The following is a 24573-nucleotide window of genomic DNA, read 5'->3' on the forward strand; positions in this document are numbered from 1 at the left end:
GCAACAAGTCCTGTATTCATAGAGTAGGAAATTTACAATTTTTCAGATGGCAATGCTCTCCAAATTGATCTTTGATTCAGTGCCATCCCTATCAAAGGCCCAGTTGGCTTTTTAGGGGCAGAAATTGGCAAGTTAATTCTAAAATTTATATGGAAATGAGAGGGACTCAAGATAGTCAAAACAATCAAGAAAAAAAGATCTGGGGGACTCACACTTTCCATTTTCAATATTTACTATAAGACTACAGCAATCAAGATATTACAGTACTGGTATATGAATAGACACACAGACCTATGGAATAGAACTGAGAATTCAGAAATAAATTCATGCATTTGTAGTTAACTGACTTGTGATAAATTTTACAAAACCAGTCAACAGGGAAAGTAAAGTCTTTAGCATCAAGTCTCTGTGACTTTTGATTAGATACCAAAAGTACAAAAGAGAAAAAAGAAAAAATTGGTAAGTTGAACTTTATCAAAATTAAATACTTTTGTGCTTTAAAACAAATTGTCAAGAAACTGAAATGACAACAAGGTCTAATGTCCATACAAGAACTTTTACAACTCAATAATAAAAAGACAAAGAATATAGCTAAAAAATGGGCAAATGACTTGAATGGATATTTTTTGAAAGAAGATACACAAATGGGCAATAACCACATGGAAAATGCTCAACATCATTAATCATTGGAGAAATACAAATCAAAATCATAATGAGATACCATTTCACACCCAGTGGGATGACTGTAATTAAAAACACAAACAATAACATGTGGGTAAGGATGTAGAGAAACTTGAATTCTCATACATTACTAGTGGAAATGTAAAATGTGTAATTACTTTAGAATATAGTTTTCCAATTCCTCAAACATAGTTACTTTATGACTGGCAATTCTAGCATTATATCCAAGAGAAATAAAAACTCATGTTCACGCATAAAATTGTACATAAAAGTTCATAGCAGCATTATTCATAATAGTCAAAAGGTGAAAACAAACCAAATGCCCTTTAACTAATAATGCATAAACAAAATACAGTATAACCCATGCAATGGAATATTCTACATAAATAAAAAGGAATGTAGTAGTGATACACCCTACAACATGAACCCTGAAAACATTAAGCTAAGTGAAAGACACCAGGCTATGATTCCATTTACATGAAGCATCTGGAAGAGTCAAGTCCAATCTACATAAAGCAGATTAATAGTGGCCTAGGTCCACGAAGGGGAAGAGAATGAGTGACTGCTGTTGAGTATTGGGGGTTATTCTTTTGGGGGTGAAGAAAATCTCTGGCTATAGATGTATTGGTTGTAAAGCCCTGTGAATATACCAATAACCACTGAATTCACACTAAACAATTCACACTAAATGTACACTAAAATGGTGAAAATTATAGTAGGTGAATTATATCTCAATAAAAAAATGGATGAGGAATTTACTACAAAGAAACAAAGTACTTATATGAAGTAGAGCTGGGGAGGCCATATCTTAGTGTATAAAAATACTCTAATTAGTAAAAGGAATACTAACAAGCATGGGAGGTTTAGAGGTAGGTTAATTATAAGATTCCAATTTAAACATTGTATGTCAGAACAAAACCCCTTCAGAATTTTAAGAACTCTTAGAGAAGATAATTTGATCCTGCAGTGAAGAATTTCCATCACTAAATTAGTCTCTGGTTAAAGCCATCACTCAGATTTCAGCACGGAGACAGTATTTAAATAAGCACTTCATTCTACAATAGAAACTGCAAGACTGGATTGAATTCTGTTGTTACCTTGTTGACTTTAGGAAATATATAGTCTCCTATTCACATACAATCAGGGCCTTAATCTTCAGCCTCACCTGGGGTGTGGGGGGTTTGTTCCTTTCAGTCTGGACCTTTAATTCTTAATGTGCTGCACAGACTATTCCTAGACTCACACAGCACCAAGGCAGGTGTCCGGGATTTAAATACTGAAGTCTGGTGAGAACGAGCTACAAGCATCAGAGAAGTTATTTCTCCAGAGGACAATGGAAGAGTGGGTGTGGTATCTCCAGGCAACCCAAGTCAAACCACATATTCTGAGATCTGATGAACATTTCACCTCATCTTAAAGAACATTAAAATTAGCTTTAGTCAGTTTTACCAAAAAACAAAACAAACAACTGTAAAGCTATCTGTGCATCAAAATCAGAGTTTGAGAAGATAATATATATTTTATAAAACCTTTCAAGACTAACTGAATATTTTTTAATAGGCTGTGGGTTTTGTTTGCTTTGTTTTGTTTGACTTGGCTGCCTTTAATTCTTGGAACTTTTTTCACTGGATTCAAGGAATTGATGAGAAATCCTAATCTTTTCCTATATTTAAGGGGAAAAAGGATTTTAAAACAACAAAATTCTAGAATCATTCAAATTAAAGATAAGCATCTTCTCCATTCTAGAATGGCATATTCCTTACTCTACCTTTCCTTCTATACATTTTTTTATTAAAAGTAAATAGGTTTCTCCTAGAACACTAGCTTTAAAATGCTAAGATTACACAGGCACTACAGCTCATTCATTTTTAAACTAAAAACATGGATGCATCTTGGGAATATCATGCTGAGCAAGGAAGGTCAGATGGAGGGGGTGAGGAGCCATATTTCACTCATAGGTGGGATGTAAAACTGGAAGCAACAGATGAACAAGCAGGACAGACAAATGGAAACTCATGGACACAGACAGCAGTGTAGTGGTTACCAGAGGGAAGCGGGTAGGTAGTAAAAGGTAAAGGTGGTCAAGTATATGGTAATGGAGAAAGATTTGACTTCTGGTAGTGAACACACAGCACAATATATAGATGATATACTTTAGAACTGTTTATTTGAAACCTATATATTTTATTAACCAATGTCATCCCTATATTTTTAATATAAGAATGATGGATTTGATACAGCAAATCTCTGGAGAATGTTTCTTAATATTTCTGTAATGAGAAAAAACATAAGTAGAAAGAGTGCCTGCTGTAGTGATTAGTTGAGTCATTAAGTTGGCTTGGTGAATGTACCTGGCAAGTCTGGACATGCATTTTTAATTCTCACTTCTTAGATTTCTAGATTTCTTATATTCAACTCCAATGCTAAGTACATTTAATAATCTATGATTCAATTAATGAATTAACATAAGTTAAGACATAAATTATGTAACTAGAAATAGCTTGTTTTAAATGTTGATCCACAGCAATGGTACTCATTTCATCAGATAAAAATTTTTTTAGCAACTTTCTTAAATGACTGCCTAACTCATCTTTATAAACACAGTTCATTTTCATTGTGGGGAAGGATGTGCAGATTTCAGATATTTGCATTACTTGGTGGTCAACAGAACCTTGCATAGTGTTTTATCATACACTTTGTATTGAAGTGTAGTTTATATAAATGAAAACATGAATGGCCATTGCCACTCACTCAGGATGACTTCAAACAACACCCAGCCAGTCCACTCACCTTGGGGAGTTATCAGAGTTCTTCCATTCTTCTGACACCATCCAACTGGCTGGATATAAGGACTATTTACACCACACCTGGAAAAACAGCATTCTACTTAGATCCCATATTACTTAAGGACAGAGAAAGAATTCAATAGTAATGAACATTCTGGATATTAAGAGATACCATGGAAAATATTATTTCATAGTCAAAATGTTATTTTATAGCTAAGATAATTAGAAGTGATTTTTAGTATTATATTTTATAAGCTGAGTGACCAAACTTCTTTTACATAACCTTCTTGAAATTTAAAAGTATAAAATAAAAAGTTGTTTACTATAACCTGAAATGCCAGTACTATCCCCAAAGAGTGAACATTTTAATAGTCTTCTACAACTTCTTGCTAAGAGCAAGGGAAATATCAATCAGCCAGTCCAAATTTTAACAGGACAGCCCAGTCAGACTCCACATGGCTTCACATTTCTTCCATCTCCTTTTCAAAGAATTCATTCACACTATTCTACTTAAGGCACATACAACAAATGATCTTTGCTCTGCTTCTTAGTTCAAAGGCAAAAACAGGGTACCCTTCATGTACATGAAGAACCACAGCCTCAGGCAGGGACCTGCAGGTTATTTAGGACATGCTATGAAGAAATGCTACTAAAATTATTTGTGCCATTCCCTCTTACCTATTTCAGGGTTTTGCCCAGAAAACCCTTTTAACTCATGCAATGTTAGTTTAATGGCATCGTTGCATGCATTTTCTCTGCTCCCCACAGGTTTTCAAATAATTCACTCCATTCTCCCTGAATTCTACCTTTTAAAAATATGACAGGGTAAGTTTAACATTTTTCAGGAAAAAAAATACTGCAAGTTCTTAACTCCTCATCATGAAAAAAAAATGCTTCCCTTACGTACTAGACAAAATGCAGTGAAGTGCCCTGAACTAGTCATATTATTTCAGATGAGTTCTTATTAGGTAACCACCCATGAAATGAAGAAAATGTTTCTTGGGCTCTTTAATTAGAGAAAGTAGTAAAAAGTCAGCCACTAAATTCCTGTTGTTTATACCTTTAAGAAGAAAAGAACAGCAATAGTACTAGAATGAAAACAAATTCTTAACACTGAACATGAACACACAAAAATAAAACGCACAATGGTGTCTCACCAGTAATCGTAACTATCATCCCAATTGTCAAAATGCACTAGTAAGCGATCTTCAACAATATCTGCTATGGTTGCCACACACACCAGGGAAGGGTTCTTCCTGTCGACGGCCTCCAGCTTCATTCCAACCTGAAATTCTTTAGGCACTGGCCCATTCTAACACAGCACCAGAGGAAGAGGCACAAAAAGAAACAGGACACCAAACAGGACTGAGCTACTGTCCAAACTTCTATGACGTTTAGCATCAGAAAAGTCTGTCGGGTATCAACACTTATCATACTGAATGAAGCCAGCAAATGCCAGTAAAAATATTCCCACAAACCATTAGGAAGTTTACATTCAGAACAAAGATGGAGAAATAAGTTTTTACATTTGGCTTTTCTCTTTCTTTATGCAGGTAGGCTTTACCCGCCTTATCGTTGTCACTTTCCCTCGTCTTCAGTTTTTAGAATAATGTGTATTAATTTTAAATTATGATGTTTACTGAATACAGTAGTATCAAATAATTTCTTCTGCTCCTGATATGATTTTGAATAGTTTCCATATACCACTATTTTGGAAAAGTAATAAAGATATGCTCTTTAGCACCAAAATAACTTTCATCAGATATGAAAATAGTGGTTTTTCTATATTTAAAGAACACACACACTAATCACAAATAAAATTACAATTGAAAAAATCCAAATGCTTTTTTATTATATATACATAATTTTAGTATTAAAAATACTAAGGACTATGATTTACAATAATATTACAATGACAAAGCCCCACTTTCCTAAAGGTATAATTAGCCAGTGGTGGGATTTAGAAAGTATACATACAGCATCTGGGGACTACCAGAGGTTTTCTTCTTTACTATCGATGCGGAACTCTGATTGTTTGATTTCCTTTAACACATTACTTTTTTCAAGGTGGTTTCACACTTCTTTCCTTAATACAATTCTATGAACCACAGACAGAAGCTATATAACAGTGATTTCAAGATCAGGACACTGAAGCCAGAAAAGTTGGATGAGTGTCCCACAGGGGGACAGAGCCCACAGCGGCAAGGCTGACACGTGACTCCAGGCTTCCCTGACCGTTTCAGTGATGTGTGGCCTCCCTGCTGGGCCTGCGGGCCAAAAGGAGGCCAAAGCTGCTATTTATCTTCCTTCTCTCTTTAAGACTTGTTAGGTTGCTGGGGACACAGATGGCATAAGTGTGCTCTACCCAAATTCTCATATACCCCTTGAATCTACATGAAATGTCACCCTCTTTGTCATTACACATAAATCCAACTAGACTGGGTACATTCAAGTCCACCTGGGGTATTTACTCAAACACCAAAACTAAGTTTAAATGACTAACTCACCAGAAGCACAAAGAAAAAAAACATTTCTAAAAGGCATTTTAAATTTTAGTCAGTTTGAAATATGTATTTTTCTACTCTCTTTATCTAATAACACTTTTAATTATATTTTTAAAGGGGAAAAAGTATGCCCATAAGAAACTGATATATTAAGTGAGAAAAGTCAACCAGAAGCTGAGAATTCTTAAAAGATTAAAATACAACAGAATATACAGTGAATTTTTAAAAATTTAAGCTCAAGGAAAAATCTAGTTTATATTGAGGAAGAAAATACTTACAGAACTTCTGTTCCTGAATAATTTCTTGGGAGCATTTTGCAATTTGTAGGCCTTCAAATAATTCATCCAAACAAATTTATCTTTTCTATAACCTAAAAAAGTATGGATTACTCAAGATAACCACAAGATGTAACCATGTGCATACTAAATATATAATTCTTATTCAGTCTTCTGCCATAAATTAAATGTCCTTTAGCAGACCACAAAAGATTTAAATTAAAATCTCTAGCTTCTTTCAATGTTTCCCAATGTATGAACTTCAAGATTGCTGAGTGTGATTGCCCACCAGGCATATTACTCCTTACAAATTTAAAAAATGTATTAAGATATGGAATTGGTATCTGGTAACTTAATAGGTGTCTCATATCCCATTGAGACCTTCCAAAATGGTCAGAGGAAGGAGACAAAAGCCCTGAGTTTGTCATCACTCCTGAAGAAGCCACGTCACCAAGACCATCAGAGGCCCTGATGGTGCAACAGTCCAGGCACCAGACATCTGGAGTAAATTACAGAAACACCTTCACAATCCAAAGGCCATTTGGCAGCTCCAGCTTTCTGAGCCATAGTTTTACAGGTTTCCCATAAAAAAAAAATGCATTATCCTGCCATCCATGTGCCCTAAAAGTGGCTCACTGGGTGCTGGCCCAATTAAAAGTGGCTCAGTAAATATTTTCTGTCGGTGTTATATTAATATAAGAATAAAAGTCAACTCCTTGCACAACCTTCAAAGCCATGGCTGCATCTCTAATTTCATCTCCTATCTTCTCACCTTTGCTTCTGTTGTAGCCACATTCATTCCTTGTGATTACTCAACTGCACCAAGCACACTCTGGCCCTAGCACATTTACTCTTGCTTTTCTCTCTGACAAGTGCTCTTACCCAGGAAGCCACACTGATTCCTCCCTCATTCCACCCATGAATTTACCAGATGTCACCTTCTCAGGCTCTCTCCTCCATGCTGAGTCAGAGTGTCCCTGTGATTCAGTCCTCCCACTCTGCCACTGCCTGACACTAACGCTCTCTCTTTGTTTACTGTCCTTCTCTCCTTTAGAATGAAAGCCCCATGAAGACAGATATATGGTTTGTTTTATTCAGTGCTATAACCCCAGTGCCTGCACAGAAAAAGGGCTCCATAAATACCTGCCAAATGAATGAGTCTGTGGTGTGCTACCAGCTTCCATGAAATCCAGCAATCTTAAGGGACTCTGTCATTAGTCTCAGGGACAGATCCCAAAGCATACCTTGAGTTGGTTACTAAGAATAAATGACTATATACTGACCCCAGAAGTTTCCATGGCCATCAAATCATCTAACATCCAACCAGGAGATCTTACACAGAACTTTGCTAAGCAAAGAAATGGGCCCACTGTCATCTCAACTGGTCAATTCTCACCACACTAGCACACAACAAATAAAAAGGGCTTCAGTCCCATTTGCCACACCCACATTCCTCTAACACAAAACAAAAGACACAGAGGAGATTTTTATTTCCCATTAAAACACGGAAATGGGTTTCTGTTTCTTATCTCTGTGTTCTCCATGAGTTCTGCTGGAACAATGACAGCAAATCAAGCTTCCTAATTGTCCAGCACCAATGACTGAGATATCTCATTTCAATCGTGATTTAAACATTAGTTTCTTCATTTCTTATACGTTGTAATAAACTTGATGTAAAATGAAATACCCTCACAAGATTTTATTTCTGCCCTAGTTGCCTTATCAGAATATCTGACTCAAATAGTCATCGATGTTTTTCTTTTAAAGACATTTATTTCTAAGAATGGTATCCTTACAGACTTACTCTTTTTTGAGGATCAAACTTTCATTTTGGAAATTAAACCACATCAGGCTCTTGTGTAATTATGACACAGAAATGTTAAAATAAAACTGAAATAAGAACTCACTCTCTCTCCATCCTGGCTTACCCTTAGGGATGTGCAATTCATGTTTGGTCTTTTCACACCACCCTATGGGATGAAGGTCAGGGGAACCAGCATTGGTCCAAAAATCGTAGCAGCTTAAATAACCATCAAAATGAAGCCTTAGACGGTAACCACACACCTACAAAATGAAATGTTTGCAGTTGTTCACTGTGTCATGTGTTTGAAGTATACAAATTAACAACATATTCAAATATTCTGTCAGTGCCATCAACATATATGAACCAATCTTTCCATCTATTTATAGATGACATCTAAATAAGACAAAATGCTGACAAAATACACTAGATTTTTTTCTGCAAAAATAATTACTTTTTCCCTCAGTCTAGGAATCTGAGGTCAATTTACCTGTCCATTACTCAATGAGTTTATTTATTAACTCAAATCTGTCAAATATTTCTTTCAGAAACCCCATCTAGCTAACGTACAAAGCAAAACTCAAATAGGCATGGACTTATTTCAACTGCAACATATAAACCCAGCATACTCAAAAAAGGAAATAATAAAACAGTCTGAGAAATGCATCCTCTAGACATGCTATATAAATTTAATAGCCATAACCAATCAGCAAATGAATACTGTTTTCTATGTTTGGTGTTATTAAAAATATACATATCTTTTATCAACTTAATAATATAAAACACTTAGTAAATCTCACATTTTATAAGCCATTTACTTTCCTCAATGGCTCTTCATGCTACATAATTTTCAAAATGCATTTATTTATGTAAATATATATTCCATATGCATGGATATTTTTCATATGCATTTCTAATTAGTTCAGCTAAAACTTCAATAATTACATCTTTAACAGATAAAAGCAACAATGTGAGATTCACTGATTATTATCAACCTCAGGTGAAAACTATTTACCAATTAAATCAAGAGTATCTGCTAGGGATGAAAAACTTATTAAAAAGCTAATCTTCAGAAGGAAAAAATCATTAAGAAACATATTTTACCCATCATTGACTAAAATAAATCTATAATGTACTGGAACTTGTCTAGAACAGAAAGTACTCAATTTATTATTCTCTAGAAAATTCTCTTCTGTCACTTCACTCTGCAATTAGCACAAAACAATAACACCAACTCTTACCTCAGCTACAGAAAGCACACAAAATACAGCTGGGTGTCGGGGGTCAATGCCTTCTAATCTCATTCCAACCTGAAAACCATTTTCATACTCTGGAAAGGACTGGTCCTAAAAAAGCCATGATATAACATTAGCCACTGAAATATATTCACAAGTTAATACTAAAGCACTTGGCGTGGCTATACAATCAAAAACTTACCACTGTACTTTGAAAGCTCAGTAATATAGCTAAAGATACTGGGTTGGCCAAAATGTCCACTTAGTTTTTTTTTTAATAAAAGACACATTTTTTGACTTCCGGCTAAGATGGAGGCATAAAAAGACATACTGTGCCTCCTCGCACAACCAAGATAGGGACACCAACAATTTAGAAGCAGAATAACAACCAGAACTGACAGAAAATTGAACTGTATGGAAGTCGGACAACCAAGGAATTAAAAATAGACACGTTCATCCAGACCAGTAGGAGGGGTGGAGTCGGGAGTTGGGCAGCCAGGTGGAGAGGGGTCGAGGCACAGAGAGCTGTGGGACCAGGTGCATAAGGCATCCCAGGCACACAGGACCACAGCGGGCGGACCCTGGGCACACAGGCGGTGGCTGGCAGACCCCAGGCACAGGGTGGCAACTGGCAGACCCAGCAAGGCAGCTATTGTGAAGGCACTGAGTGCAACGCAGGGTCCCAGATCTGGGAAATAGAGCCTTGGGACACTGATCAAAAATACCTGTGGGTGTTGAGGCGCAGGGAGAGACTCCCAGCCTCACAGGAGAGACCCATGGGGTCCTAGAACATGCACAAGCCCGCCCACATGGGAATTAGCACCAGAAAGGCCCAGTCTGCTTGGGGGAAGTGGTGGAAGGGACTGAAGTCTGACAGAGAGTGGAGAAAGCACCATTGTTCCCTCTCGGACCCCGCCCCCACATACAGCATCACAACCCAGCGACTGGGTTAACCTGCCCTGGTGAACAGGTAAGGCTCTGCCCCACATTGGTAACAGGTGCGTGACAAGAAAAAAACAGGCTCAAACAGAACAACAGATCAAAGCTCCACAGCAAATACAACTAAGTGACCAACAGATAGCCAACCTATCAGATGCACAGTTCAAAGCACTGGTGATCAGGATGCTCACAGAATTGCTTGAATTTGGTTGCGAATTAGATGAACAAATGAAGACTAAGACTAAGACTAAGTGAAATGAAGGAAAATGCACAGGGAACCAATAGTGATGGGAAGGAAACTGGGCCTCAAATCAATGGAATGGACCAGAAGGAACAAAGAAACAACCAAACAGAAAAGAATGAAGAAACAAGAATTCAAAAAAATGAGGAGAGGCTTAGGAACCTCCAGGACATCTTTAAACATTCCAACATCCACATTACAGGGGGACTAGAAGGGGAAGAGGAAGAGCAACAAGTGGAAAAGTTATTTGAACAAATAATAAAGGAGAACTTCCCCATTCTGGCAAAGAAAACAGACTTCCAGGAAGTCTAGCAAGCTCAGAGAGCCCCAAAGAAGTTGGACCCAAGGAGGAGCACACCAAGGCACATCATCATTACATTAACCAAAGTAAAAATGAAGGAGAGAATCTTAAAAGCGGCAAGAGAAAAGGAGATAGTAACCTACAAAGGCGTTCCCATCAGACTGTCAGTTGATTTCTCAAAAGAGACCTGGCAGGCAAGGAGGGGCTGGAAAGAAGTATTCCAAGTCATCAAAGGCAAGGACCTACATCCCAGATTGCTCTATCCAGCAAAACATTCATTTACAATGGAAGGGCAGATAAAGTGCTTCTCAGATAAGGTCAAGTTAAAGAAGTTCATCATCACCAAGCTCTTATTCTATGCAATGTTAAAGGGACTTATCTAAGAAAAAGAAAATAAAAAGCATGTATAGTAAAATGACAGCAAACTCACAATTATTAACCACACCTAAAACAAAAACAAAAGCGAACTAAGCAAACAACTAGAACAGGAACAGAACTACAAAAAGGGAGATCACATAGAGGGTTAGCAACAGGGGAGTGGGAGGAGGAGAGGGGGGAAAAGGTATGGAGAATAAGTAGCATAGATGGTAGGTAGAAAATAGATGGCGGAGGGCAAGAGCAGTATGAAAAATATAGAAGCTAAAGAACTTATGACACATGGACATGAATTAAAGGGGGGGATGGGGGTGGAAGAGGGTATGAAGGGTGGAGGGGAATGAAGGGGGTTAATGGAATAACTGTAATAGCATAATCAATAAAATATATTTTTAAAAAAGACACATTTTTCATTGTCACCAATAACTTTATTGATTTGGATATTTTGAGTATATAGGCCATATCCTGCATGGTATAATGTTGATTGTTCTCAATTAATGTCTCAATTTCATCACTATTGACTTCAACAGGTCTACCCGACCACGGAACATCATCCAACAAGAAATCTCCAGCACAAAACTTCACAAACCACTTTTGACACATTCCATCAGTCATAGCACCTTCTGCATACACTGCACAGTCTTTTCTGGTGTTTCAATTGCATTTTTACCTTTTTTAAATAATAAAGCATGGTGTGCAAAAAATGTGTATTTTCTTTCATCATCAATATTAAAATGGCTACACAAAAATTCACCAATTTTGATAAGGTTTTTTAAAAATGCACTCTGATATGACAGCTGTCACAATATAATCTAACAAAATTGATTTGAAGTAAATCAAAATGAAGTAAAGTGCAACTATAGTCATCTTAAGAAAAAAACAAACAAACTTTTAGGCCAATCCAACAGAAGGATGCTCTTATATATTTAACCCCAAAAGATGGTTTGATCATTTTTATGTGCTGTGTTTGAAATAGTTCATATACAAATCTTTATGCCCTGTGAACCCATTTATTCTTTTTTAAAAAGATTTTATTTATATTTAGACAATTGGGAGGGGAAAGAGAAGGAGAGAAACATCAATGTGTAGTTGCCTCTCATGCACCCCCCACTGGGGACCTGGACCGCAACCCAGGCATGTGCCCTGACTGGGAATCAAACTGATGACCCTTTGGTTCATAGACCTGCACTCAATCTTCTGAGCCACACTAGCCAGGGCTGAACTCATTTTCTTTTTGCTCATTTTTTATTAAGGATTTGAAGGAGCTGTTCCTGTATTCTTGAAACAACTCTTTGTTGATTATAATGATTACCTATCCCTAGTCTGTGACTTGGCTCTTCACTTTGTCTCTGATGACCTTGATGTAGACATTTATTTTAAATTTTACTGTAGTAAATACATCAGTTATTTCCTATACAGTGTGTACATCTAGCCTATTAAATCCCCTACAAACCTGAAGTTAGATATTTTCCTAATGCTTTTAAAATTTTGTTCTTCATATTTAAATCTATAATGCAACTGGAACAAACTTTTTCTATGGAGTGAGGTAGGAGCCTATTTTTTTTCATATGGAAAACCAAATATTGAAAAAAAATTTTTAATAATTCATTATCTGCAAAGTTATCTCTAATACATATTTGTGGGCCTATTTTTGACCCCTTTATTCTGTTCACTGGGCCTATTTGCTTATAATGAATCTATCTAGAGAGCAATCTTCACCATACTGAGTTTTATAGTTCAGCAACTTGTTCCCTCTCCATTTAATCAAATCATTTTTATGTGTCCAAGATGTTTTTTTAATTTTTACATAAACTACAAAAATGCTTTGTCATGTTTATTTCTGTGTACCTTTTAATGCTTATTGCCATTTTATATGAAATCTAATAACAGGCTAATTTGTCCCCACACATTATTATTTTAATACTGATCTTATTTCCCACAGCCTTGCTGAACTATTAGTTTTGAGCAGACAGTTTCAAGCACATTCAGCACTACTAGTCAACTGATTCTTCACTGCAAATGAACTTATAAGTATACTAATGAAAAGTGATTATTAAAATCTAATTCAAGAGCTGCTTTTTAATCACTAATGGTATTACTATTTGTTAATGCTTAACATATGAATGCCTATTTTTAAAGTGAAATTTATTCTTTTGAGAAACTTTTCATTTCAAAATGTCAAATTTAAGTTGCAAAAAGAAAACAGTAATGAGAATACTTACAGCCTTTGCCTCAATTTATTATTAACATTCCACCTCATTTGCTTTATCATTTCCATTTGCTCCCTTGCTCTCCTGTCTGTATGTATTTAGAAATACATATGTACATACATATGTACATATGACTTTTTCTGAATCATTCAGGAGTCCTTTATCCCTAAATGCTAAATATTTTTCAATAAGAGCAGATATTCCCTAAGAATAAAAACATTCTCTTATGCCCTTGCTGGTGTAGATCAGTGGATTGAGCACGGACTACAAAGCAAAGGGTCGTTGGTTCAATTCCCAGTTAGGGCACATGCCTGGGTTGCAGGCCAGGTCCCCAGTAGGGGCCATGTGAGAAGCAACCACACATTGATATTTCTCTCTCTTTCTCCCTCCCTTCCCCTCTCTAAAAATAAATAAAATATTTTAAAAAACCATTCTCTTACATAAAAATAGCTATTTATCAGCCTCTGTAAATTGAACACATATGCAACACTTTTAACTAATCTTCTCTTCATAGTCCAGTTCTTCTGATCTACCCAACAATGAACTGTATAACACTTTTCCCCATTCAAAATAGGATTCAGTCTGTTTTTTAAGATTTTATTTATTCTTTTTTAGAGGGAAGGGAGAAAGAGATGGAGAGAAACATCGATGTGTTGTTGCCTCTAACACACCCCCCACAACCCAGGCATGTGTGCTGACTGGGAATCAAACCAGCAACCCCTTGCTTCGCAGGCCAGCACTCAATCCACTGAGCCATACCAGCCAGGGTTAGGGTCAATATTAAATTTAGTTGACATGTCTCTTTAGTCTTCCTTAATCTGGAACATTTTCCACAGCATTTATTTAACTTTCATAATATTGACATTTTTAAAGAACATAGTCTTCCCTCTCCCCTATTTTATTAAAATAGAAAGCTCCTCAGCCCTGGCTGGCATAGCTCAGTGGATTGAGCACGGGCTGCAAACCAAAGTGTCGCAGGTTCGATTCCCAGCCAGGGTACATGCCTGGGTTACAGGCCGTGACCCCCAGCAACTGCACATTGATGTTTCTCTCTCTCTCTTTCTCCCCCTCCCTCCCTTCCCTCTCTAAAAATAAATAAATAAAATCTTTAAAAAAAAAAGCTCTTCATTTTGTATTTGTCTGATGTTTCCCCATGATCAGATTCAGGTTATGAATTCTTTTGCCAGTATACTACATGGGTGATGATGTGCCTTTCTCATGATATCACACCTGAAGCCACATGATGTTCATGTGTCCCCTCAGTGGTGATGTTAAGTTTGATCACACAACTACAGTGTTGTCCAGTGTTGTTCAACTCTTTCACTATACAGTTGCATACAGATCACACATATACACACATATATAAACAAGTACACATGTATATCTATGCATCTGTATTATTTTTATAAATCATAAACTCAAACATATTTGTCTAATTCCAATCCATCCCAAAGGGCTTATTCTGCCTTTTTTATCCATATTTGTATTTCCCTTCTGACAAGGTCAACGCATTTACTCATGTGCTAACTCCTATAGTATGTCCATTTTAGCTTCAGAATTGTTTTACCCACACTACTACAATAAATAAATTCACCTACAAAAAGAGTTCAAGATTTCTTTCCAATTTTCCCTCCTGGGCTCCTCTGAAATCCACAGATGAGGTATACAGTGTATGTGTGTGTATATATGTGTATATATGTATATGTGTGTGTGTGTGTGTGTATATATATATATAAATAAAATAGTCAGTCCAGAAGGTATCCAGACATGTAACATGAAAAACAGAGGCATTTATTGAAGAAGATAGAAGATGTAAGAAACACTGTACATAGAACAAGGACATCTCAGTCCCCTCCAAAGTAAGCACCTTAGGAACTCACACAGTTCTCCCAATCACCATCAGCTGCCCCGTCGTATTTTCCTGAATCTCATCGACAACCTGAAATCTCTTCCCTTTCAAAGGTGATTTTTGTTTTGGGAAAAATCGGAAGTCACAGGGCGCCAAATCTGGGCTGTAGTGAGGCTGAGTCACCTGGGTGATTTGATGTTTCGCTAAGAACTATTCACAAGACATGATGCATGAGCAGGCACATTGTTGTGATGAAGCTGCCAATCAGCAGCTGCCCATAGCTGTGGCCTTCTAAATCATCTGAATAGTTTCTGCAGAGGAATGTTCAAACCGCAAAATCTGAAGCAAATTCATTGCTCTACACGTTCAGTCATTTTTAATGCAACAGCCACACAACTACACATGCTCACTTAATGTTGTCTACCACCCCACTGACTAGTACAGTAAAGTCATCATTGTCCACACATGTACATCCCAGTCCTTGGACACCAGTTTACATCAATGTCGCACAGCCCATTCTCTTTACATTAACAATGGCTGGACTTTTTCTGGACAGACCTCGTTATATTTGGATTAATTTTTGTGTGTGTTTCTTCAGTGCAGTTATGATATTCATTTGAAATATGGTTGAATTCACTTGTTTCAATTTGCTTTCAGTTCCTAATGATTTATTTTTATATTTTAATATGCAAAATATTAACATGCTTCCAGAAGTTAAAGCTATATGAAAAGGTACTCAAAGAAGTGTCTCTCTCATCCATACCCTATCCACCTCACTCCACCTCTTGTGCATAACCAACTTCACTGTCTTCTGGTTTATCTTCCCTGGGTTTCTATACGTAAAAATAAGCAGTTGTGTTTTTTTCTTCACTTTCCTTTTCTTCTTAGAAAAGGTAGCATAATATACATGCTGATTTCTTCCTAATGTCCCCTGAAAAACCACTCCACGTCAGGTCACAATTGTCCATATTCTTTTTTACAGCTGCACTGTACTCCACTATAGGTAGGTACCATAGTTTGTTCAACCTTCTTCTATAGTACTTGGAGTACATGCCTTTTTATAAGAACATGAAATTGTTTTAAAATATTTATGAATTGTCTTATAAAATGTCAATAAAAACTTTCTTACATTCACAGATCATTTTAGAAGCTTCCAAGAGAAAAACTTAAGAGATAACAGAACCCAAAAATGAAATGGCAAGAATGAATGATTTCTCAGGAATATTTTATTTCTACCAAAATAAATGTCATGTGTGTGTTTAACTCTCCCAGCCTTCTTCTCACATCTACTCTGTTTTCTAGCAGATTGTATTTAACAAGTATTGTGTGACTATCTTATGTTCACTGCTTTGAAATTTCTCAGTTAATTTTAAAAGCACCCTACACATATACATATACACACAGCACTGATAAGAAGGCAAAAGGAGAAAAGAGACCTCAGGGGGAGTATATGAACAATGCTGAAAGAAAGTTGAAGAATCTATAGAAACTGAGAGAACATTTTTCATGTTTTAACAAAACTGATGCATAATTGGAACCAAACTGAGCAGACAATACCTTCTTATCACATACAAATGATAAATTCAAAACAATGGCAATAATTCATAGCTAGGAGTTAGAATGATCAACGTTACCTTGTCAGCATTTCATAATGGTTTCTCAATTGAACATCGGGGAGACTTAAATGTTTCAAGGAATACTACATGGCTAAAATGGCCACACCATTCTTTGAGAGTTCACATAAAAAACAAAACATTCATTCTTAATATCTGAAAGGCAACATTTAGTGAGAAATATCACTGCCTTTCATCCATCTCTTTTCTGTCGAATGTTTTATTCATAGGAGATTTAATGACTTTTTTCCTTTCTAAAAACCTTGTATTTTATGAACATAATTGATAGTTGTGCTAATAAAATTATATTTTATGATGAAACAAGAGAACTGAAATCACACACTTAAAGCAAACAAGAAGCCCATTAAATTTAGTCATTAAAAATCATAAGGTTTATAGATCTGAATGAAACTTTTAAGATAAATAAACTTGAGTCCAGAGAGGTAAAGACACTTTCTAATGGTCACATAGCCAGTGTGGCAGCAGAGCATAACCAAGAACCCAAGTCTTCTGAAAGCCTGACAACCATTTTCTCCACATAAGGAGATAGACAGATGTGGCAACAAAACAAGCAGAACAGAATGAGGCTCAAGGCCAATGAAGGCCATTGCCAAGGAAGCATCAAGGGCTCAAGCACAGAAGTTAAGGTGTTCTGTTTTCTTATTTTTACCCCCAAAATTTTAGTGCAAAATAATGCTTATACTATGAAATTTATAAATTTGTCACTTATGATAGAGAAGGATTATTCAAAGTTGTATATCTCAAAGCAAAAGCAGGTACAAATTACATATTATTATCTATAAATAAAGGCATTAGGAAAAAATATATAAAAATCAAAGCACCATGCCAAGAGACAACAGACAGGCTATTGCCAAAATTCCTTTATGAAATACAATGCATAAGGGCACTCATCATAAGCGTGTGCCAGTAGATCTCTGCTTTTACTCAGAGACATTTTACTCTGTTCATCACTGAGAACCCATTTTAAGAGCAGAGAGATTACACTTGTAATAATTATTTCTGAGCAATGGTGCATTGTATAGCCCATAGTAGCCATCAGCCCCAGCAGTGTATCAACTAGATATGTGCATTACAAAAAGTGTTGATACACTACATAGAAGAGTCTATCTGAATGCCCATAGACATTCTGTTTTATTCATAGGCAAGAGTAGGCAGTCAACAATATTTTCCTTATCTTAACTCAATATTGAAATAAGAGGAAGAATTTGGGCATGCAATGGAATCACAACCACTAACACATGTATGTTTATTATGCTATGCAAAAGACTGGGCAAGGACCATGGACCTCTTGTTTCCAAACCTTAATGTGATGGTTGTCAAAGGGAAAGATGTTCATAAGAATCTGATATGCAAATGTTCAAAACAAAATTTCTTTTAACAACAAAAACCACTGCCATGACTTCAGTAGCCTTCTTAATGGTTTATCTCAATAACATCTTTCAAATCTCAAATGGTCCCAATGTGTGTCTTCAGGGTTGCAATGTCACAATTTAGGACTTCTGACTAAGATGGAAGCATAGGTAGATACACATTGCCTCTTTGCACAACCAAAAGAAGGACAACAACAAATTTAAAAACAAAAAATAACCAAAAGTGCCAGAAAATCAAACTGTATGGAAGTCCAACAACCAAGGAGTTAAAGAAACATTCATCCAGACCAGCAGGAGGAGTGGAAACAGGCAGCAGGGGTGGAGAGGACATGCAGCAAGGCAGCAGCTGGCAGATCACATGGTCTCATATTTGCGTGCAGATAAACTGGGAGGAACAACTGGGGAGCAAGACAGACTGTAAAACCCAAGGTTCCAGTGAGGAGAAATAAAGCCTCAAAATGTCTGAGTCAAAATTCTATGGGGGTTGTGGCAACAAGAGAAACTCTAAGCCTCACAGGAGAGTTTGTTAGAGAGAACCACAGGATCTAAGAATGTGCAAAAAACCATGTCCCCCATCCCCCGGGAATCAGCACCAGAAGGGCCAAATTTGCTTGTGGGTAGCAGGGAAAGTGATTGAAAGCCAGCCGAGAGCTGAACAAGTGGCATTGTTCCCTCTTGGACCCCTACCCCACATGCAGTGCCACAATGCAGCCAGGTGGGTTGCCCCACCCTGGCAAATACCTAAGCCTCCCTTACTATGTTACAGGTGCACCAAGGCAAAAAATATGGCCAGAATGAAAGAATAGATCAAAGCTCCAAAAATAGAACTAAGTGATGAAGCGATAGCCAACCTATCAGATGCACAGTTCAAAACACTGGTAATCAGGATGGTCACAGAAATGGTTGAGTATGGCCACAAAATAGAGGAAAAAGTGAAGGTTATACTCAGTGAAATAAAGGGAAAGGGAACAGATAAGGGAAGCAAACTGAGACTCAGACCAATGGTGTGGACCAGAAGGAAGAAAGAAACATTCAACCAGAACAGAATGAAGAAACAAGAATTCAAAAAAAAATGAGGAGAGACTTAGGGACTTCCAGGAAAACTTTAAATGTCCCAACATCTGAATCATAGGGGTGCCAGAAGGAAAAAACGAAGACCAAGACATTGAAAACTTATTTGAAAAAATAATGAAGGAGAACTTACCCAATCTGGCAAAGGAAATAGACTTCTAGGGAGTCCAGGAAGCTCAGAGAGTCCCAAACAAGGTGGACCCAAGGAGGAACACACCAAGGCACATCATAAATACATTACCCCAGACTAAAGATAAGGAGAGAATCTTAAAAGCAGCAAGAGAAAAGGAGACAGTTACCTACAAAGGAGTTCCCGTAAGACTGTCAGCTGATTTCTCAAAAGAAACGTTGCAGGCAAGAGCGGGGTGAAAAGAAATATTCCAAGTCATGAAAGGCAAGGACCTACATCCAAGACTACACTATTCAGCAAAGCTATCATTTAGAATAGAAGGGCAGATAAAAGTAATATAAGGGCTTCCGGGATAAGGTAAAGCTAAACGAGTTCATCATTACCAAGCCCTTATAATATGAAATGTCAAAGAGACTTATCTGAGAAAAAGAAGATCAAAACTATGAACAATAAAATGACAACAAACTCAAAACCATCAACGACTGAGCCTAAAACAAAAACAAAAACAAACTAACCAAACAACTAGAACAGGAACAGAATCACAGAAATAGAGCTCCCATGGAGGGTTATCAGTGGAAACGGGGAGAGAGGAGGATAGCGGAAAAGGTACAGGGAATATGAAGTATAAATGGTAGGTACAAAATAGACAGGGGAGAGGTTAAGAATAGTATGGGAAATGCAGAAGCCAAAGAACTTACGTGTATGACCAACCCATGGACATGAACTAAGGTGGGGGAATGCTGGTGAGAAGGGGAGTGCAGGGTGGAGGGGAATAAAGGGAGGGAAAATGGGACAACTATAATAGCACAATCAATAAAATACATATTTTTTTAAATGTCACAATTTATATCAGGTTAATTTATGTAGGTCAATTGTGATATAAATAGCTTGACCACAGAGAACTTAACTTTGTCAACACGTGGTTTTCTTCACTCAATATATATAAAAAAAATCATGTTATTGGTAGCCTATAACTAATTCAGTTATTGTAGAAAGGAACATGAAGAAACATTTTCCCATGACAAATACAACCAAAGAGAAAGTTACAAATGCATTTGGTGCTCTCTGTAAAGTGGACAGAATTAGCCTGCCCAGTTTTGAGCATGATGATATGTTTCTTGACTTAGCAACTGATAAAACAAAAAGAATCTCAGTGTATCTTTGATCTGAATATCCAGGATGATCTAGATCTATCTACAGGACCACCAAACATTTACTGTCATAGCTAATGACATAAAATAATTATATATAATGTTCCTGGTCAAGAGAAATGAAGAATAAGGAAGGAGAAGAAAGGGTTATTGAGCATGAGTTATCCTTTATAAAGATGACAAAAAATCTAACAAGCACTTTGAAGTGCCTAACTCTGAGCCAGATCCTGTTCTAAGCACTTCACAGGTATCAACTCATTAAAGCATAATAAAAACTCTAAGAGGTGTCATTATATACAAAATACAGATGATGAAATGGGGCACAAGAGGTTATGTAATGTGTCTGGCTTTACCATATGGGTCATTACTCTCTATGGTAGATTATTATGAAAAGTTAGGGACAATACTATCCCACTCACTAACCAAAGACTTCATAATTTTTAATATTTTATTTTGTAATTTATGTTTAGAGTGAGTTTTTTAAAAATCTCAAATCGGTGGTCTGAGTATTGGTGCTCTGTGACCATAAAGGTTCCCAGATGCCGAAAGTCTGAAAACAGTGGCATAGAGAATGCCACAGCTCCACGTATGGGAATTCAGTATAAAATAAAGGTGACATTTTCAGTCAGAAAAGTAAAGATAAATGGCATTAGGACATATGACTATCCTTTTGGAGAGAAAATCTGAATTGTATTTCTATCACAACAGCATATATAAAAATAATTTTAGGTGGAGAGAAAATAGACACAAGGCAATGGAATACAATGCAGCTATTAAAAAAGACACAGACCTGGGTCTCCTGAGGTGGCACCATAGCTGTGATACACGGATAAATATAAAATGAGTGTAAGACCAGTGAAACACAACTATGTATATGGCCATTATTCACATATCTACATAAACATTTATACAGATATGGGACTATACACATCAAATTATTGTTGCATAGTTCACCTAGAAAGGGGAACCTGCAAAGAGAAATCTTCTTATTTTGATACCCTTCTGTCTTCTTTCAATTTTTAAGTGACATTATATTTTCCCCAAAAAATCAACACACACAATCAAGTGATGATAATGCTAGGCAAGCAGGCAGGACCCAGGTCACGAGAAGTCTTGTACATCTCGTCAAGGACCTTTTAGTTCATTCTTAGTTGATGAAATACCAGAAAAAGCTTTTAAGCACAGGGGAGAAAAAACCATTCTTGGATTTTATAAACATCTTATTCCTGGCAATGTGGAGTATTAATTAGAAAGGTAGCAAGACGAGAAATAGGAAAGACCATTAAGGAGGCTTTCAATAGCTACCAATAATTGAGAACTTCTCATGTGCCAGGTACAGCATCTAACTGAACTTCTTTAAGCCTTAAAATCCCCTGTATTGGAACTGTTACAATCTCCATATCACATGGGAGGGGACAGGCTCAGAAGAGGGCACACATGCTCCCTTGCACAGCTAGCCAGTTAAAACCTAGAATTTAAATCTAAACCCTAGTCTGTGTGCTTCACTGCAAAGGTATACTACACAATGTTGCAGTGGCCTGGACAAGTGATAATGAGGACCTCAATCAATGCAGAGCAAGAAGAGCTGGGCTGGAGGGAAGAGACTGGATTCCACAGCTACTCGGGAGGTCAAACAGGCAGTATCTGATGACTGGCTGGATGCTGATGATGAAGAAAGCAGGGAGTTTAAGTTGACATCCAGGTTTCAGGCTTGGAAAAATTTTCTAAATTTTCCATAATGTGATCATTTTAGTTTTATAATGTCATTAATATCTACTGATAATTTCAAGGACTTTATGGACAGCTCATTAACAACTATAATTTTGATTTACTTTTCAATTCCAACTTTCTGATGCATTACTATAGCTTCAGTGTTCTCCCAGGTCTCTTGCCATAAGTCTGTCGTCATAAAAGTCTATTCCCTGTGAGATACTGGAAAACTAAACCATGAAAGGTTATGAAACTCCTTCCTTGCTTTTCCCTCAAGAAGCTTTACCATTTTCACCTGAGCTAACACTGAACTATATCAAGAATATATTAGAACCCCTTCCGGCTTTCCTTTTAATCACAAAGATAATGGAGAACTTGAATATTATATATATTATTTATATATATACACATATATAATATACATTCACATACAGCACACATAACTCACATATATACACATTTTTTTCTATTTCTGTTTAAACTACACCTATTGTATATGTTTTTAATGGTGAAACAGGGGTGGGATCCATGATTTCTTCAGGCATTACAGAAACCCCCTGAATTCTATACAAAACTTGCATGCAAACACTTCTCTGAGGAGATTAGCAATACCTTTCATTACATATTCAAAGGGGCCTAAGACCTAAAAAAAAATTTAGAGCCACATGGCCATCCTTTCAGGGAATCTGTCATCAATCAATCCACTGACTAAATAACATATGTAGGAGACTTCAATAAGCAGAATGTAACAGTTCACTGCAGCTGTTTGCCATGGATACACAGGCCAGGCAGCAAGGCATGCCCAAATTCTGCTTTTGCCAAGTGACGCCTATTTTTGCCACTTACTTGTTAAGCTAATGGGGAGAAATCATCACCTACATAATTAAACATAACGCCCCGCAAAGCTTCAGTTAAGATGGCAGTGAAGGATGGCTGATTGTGTATTTTTAAACTCATTTTAGAATACTTCCTTGTTATTTTGAACACTTTTCATATATTAATTCTGAATCCCAAACTGCTGTCAAGATTACACCAAGGAGCATTCTACAAATAGAGAACACAGAATTCATGGCATAACAAAATTATACTTTAGCAAGTTAGTGAATGTAATTCCTACTGTCATTTTAACATCTATTCTACTACAATCTTAGATTTAAAAATTCTCATTTCTCCAGAATCTACTGACCTACTAATAGTAAGAATTTAGCTCAGATATCAATAGATAAATAGACAGACAGATAGATACAGATATAGATAAGGGATATAGATACAGATATAGGTATATAGAGATATCTCCAGTCACCCTAACCACTAACTGAATTATAGTCTCAGAAACAAAAAGCAGCACATACCAGAGTGGGTGAAATACTGTTGAATTTAGGCAGCTTTCCACTAACAAAGACCTTTAGAAACAAAGAGAAAGAACCCACACAGTATTAAATAAAGAACTGCATAGACATAACTTTTAAAAATAACTTTAAAAGTTGTCTGATAAATCACTGGCCATCACTGAATGGGTTCCACATATTGTCTTAGTCTAGAATCTAAAACAATAAACACACGTTTCTTTCCTGAAAGACTAAACGCTCTCAGGGAAATACTTCTAATATAAATTTCTTTTAACTGAAGAAGAAAATCTATAGAAACTGTCTCTCCCTAATTCTGAATTTCACTGTTTTCTTTTTCTAATACCTCTTCCTCTGAACAGCTGGAAGTGCAGACAAGCAGCCCTGACCTGGCTATCCAGCTCCACCACTTCGATCTGCTGACCTGTCTCACAGTTCCCCTGGTACTGTGAGTCACACCACTTCAGAAGTGGATTCCAATAGGGAAAGTAACCGACACAAGATCAGGATGTATCTTCAGTTTTGTCCCAAACTTAGAGCTTTAGAGAATATGAGAAATAAACATGAGTGGAAATTCACCCTGTCCTTCAGGGTCCCGCAATTAATCAGCTTAAATGACTTCATGTTGTAAAGCTACATTCTAGTTTAAAGCACACTTTCTTCTCTGCCCTTGATATGACTGGTGATTTAAGCCCTGGCCAAACATCATACACATGGTATTTCTTTATTTTTTCTGGAAAAACTGTTAAACATGAATGAAGTTATCTTAAAACTGATGCAACAGCCCTGGCTGGCGTAGCTCAGTGGATTGAGCGCAGGCTGTGAACCAGGCATTACAGGTTTGATTCCCAGTCAGGGCACATGCCTAGGTTGCAGGCCACGGCCCCCAGCAACTGCACATTGATGTTTCTCTCTCTCTTTCTCTCTCCCTTCCCTCTCTAAAAATATATAGATAAAATCTTTT

At 36.8% G+C, this 24573-nt stretch overlaps 1 protein-coding gene across 1 annotated transcript in view; it reads right to left on the reverse strand.

Annotated features, from left to right (window-relative positions):
• The window catches only part of L3MBTL4 (L3MBTL histone methyl-lysine binding protein 4), a 200766-nt gene that overhangs the window by 167053 nt on the left and 9140 nt on the right, over positions 1 to 24573 (reverse strand). The window contains exons 2-6 of the mRNA XM_028524588.2: positions 9289 to 9393; positions 8175 to 8310; positions 6250 to 6341; positions 4625 to 4779; positions 3472 to 3548 (exon numbers count right to left, since the gene is read on the reverse strand). Coding sequence (XP_028380389.2) covers positions 3472 to 3548; positions 4625 to 4779; positions 6250 to 6341; positions 8175 to 8310; positions 9289 to 9393 — 565 coding nt within the window. The remainder of the gene's footprint in view (positions 1 to 3471; positions 3549 to 4624; positions 4780 to 6249; positions 6342 to 8174; positions 8311 to 9288; positions 9394 to 24573) is intronic.

This window comes from Phyllostomus discolor, chromosome 9, assembly GCF_004126475.2.
Source record: "Phyllostomus discolor isolate MPI-MPIP mPhyDis1 chromosome 9, mPhyDis1.pri.v3, whole genome shotgun sequence".
Taxonomy (NCBI): domain Eukaryota; kingdom Metazoa; phylum Chordata; class Mammalia; order Chiroptera; family Phyllostomidae; genus Phyllostomus; species Phyllostomus discolor.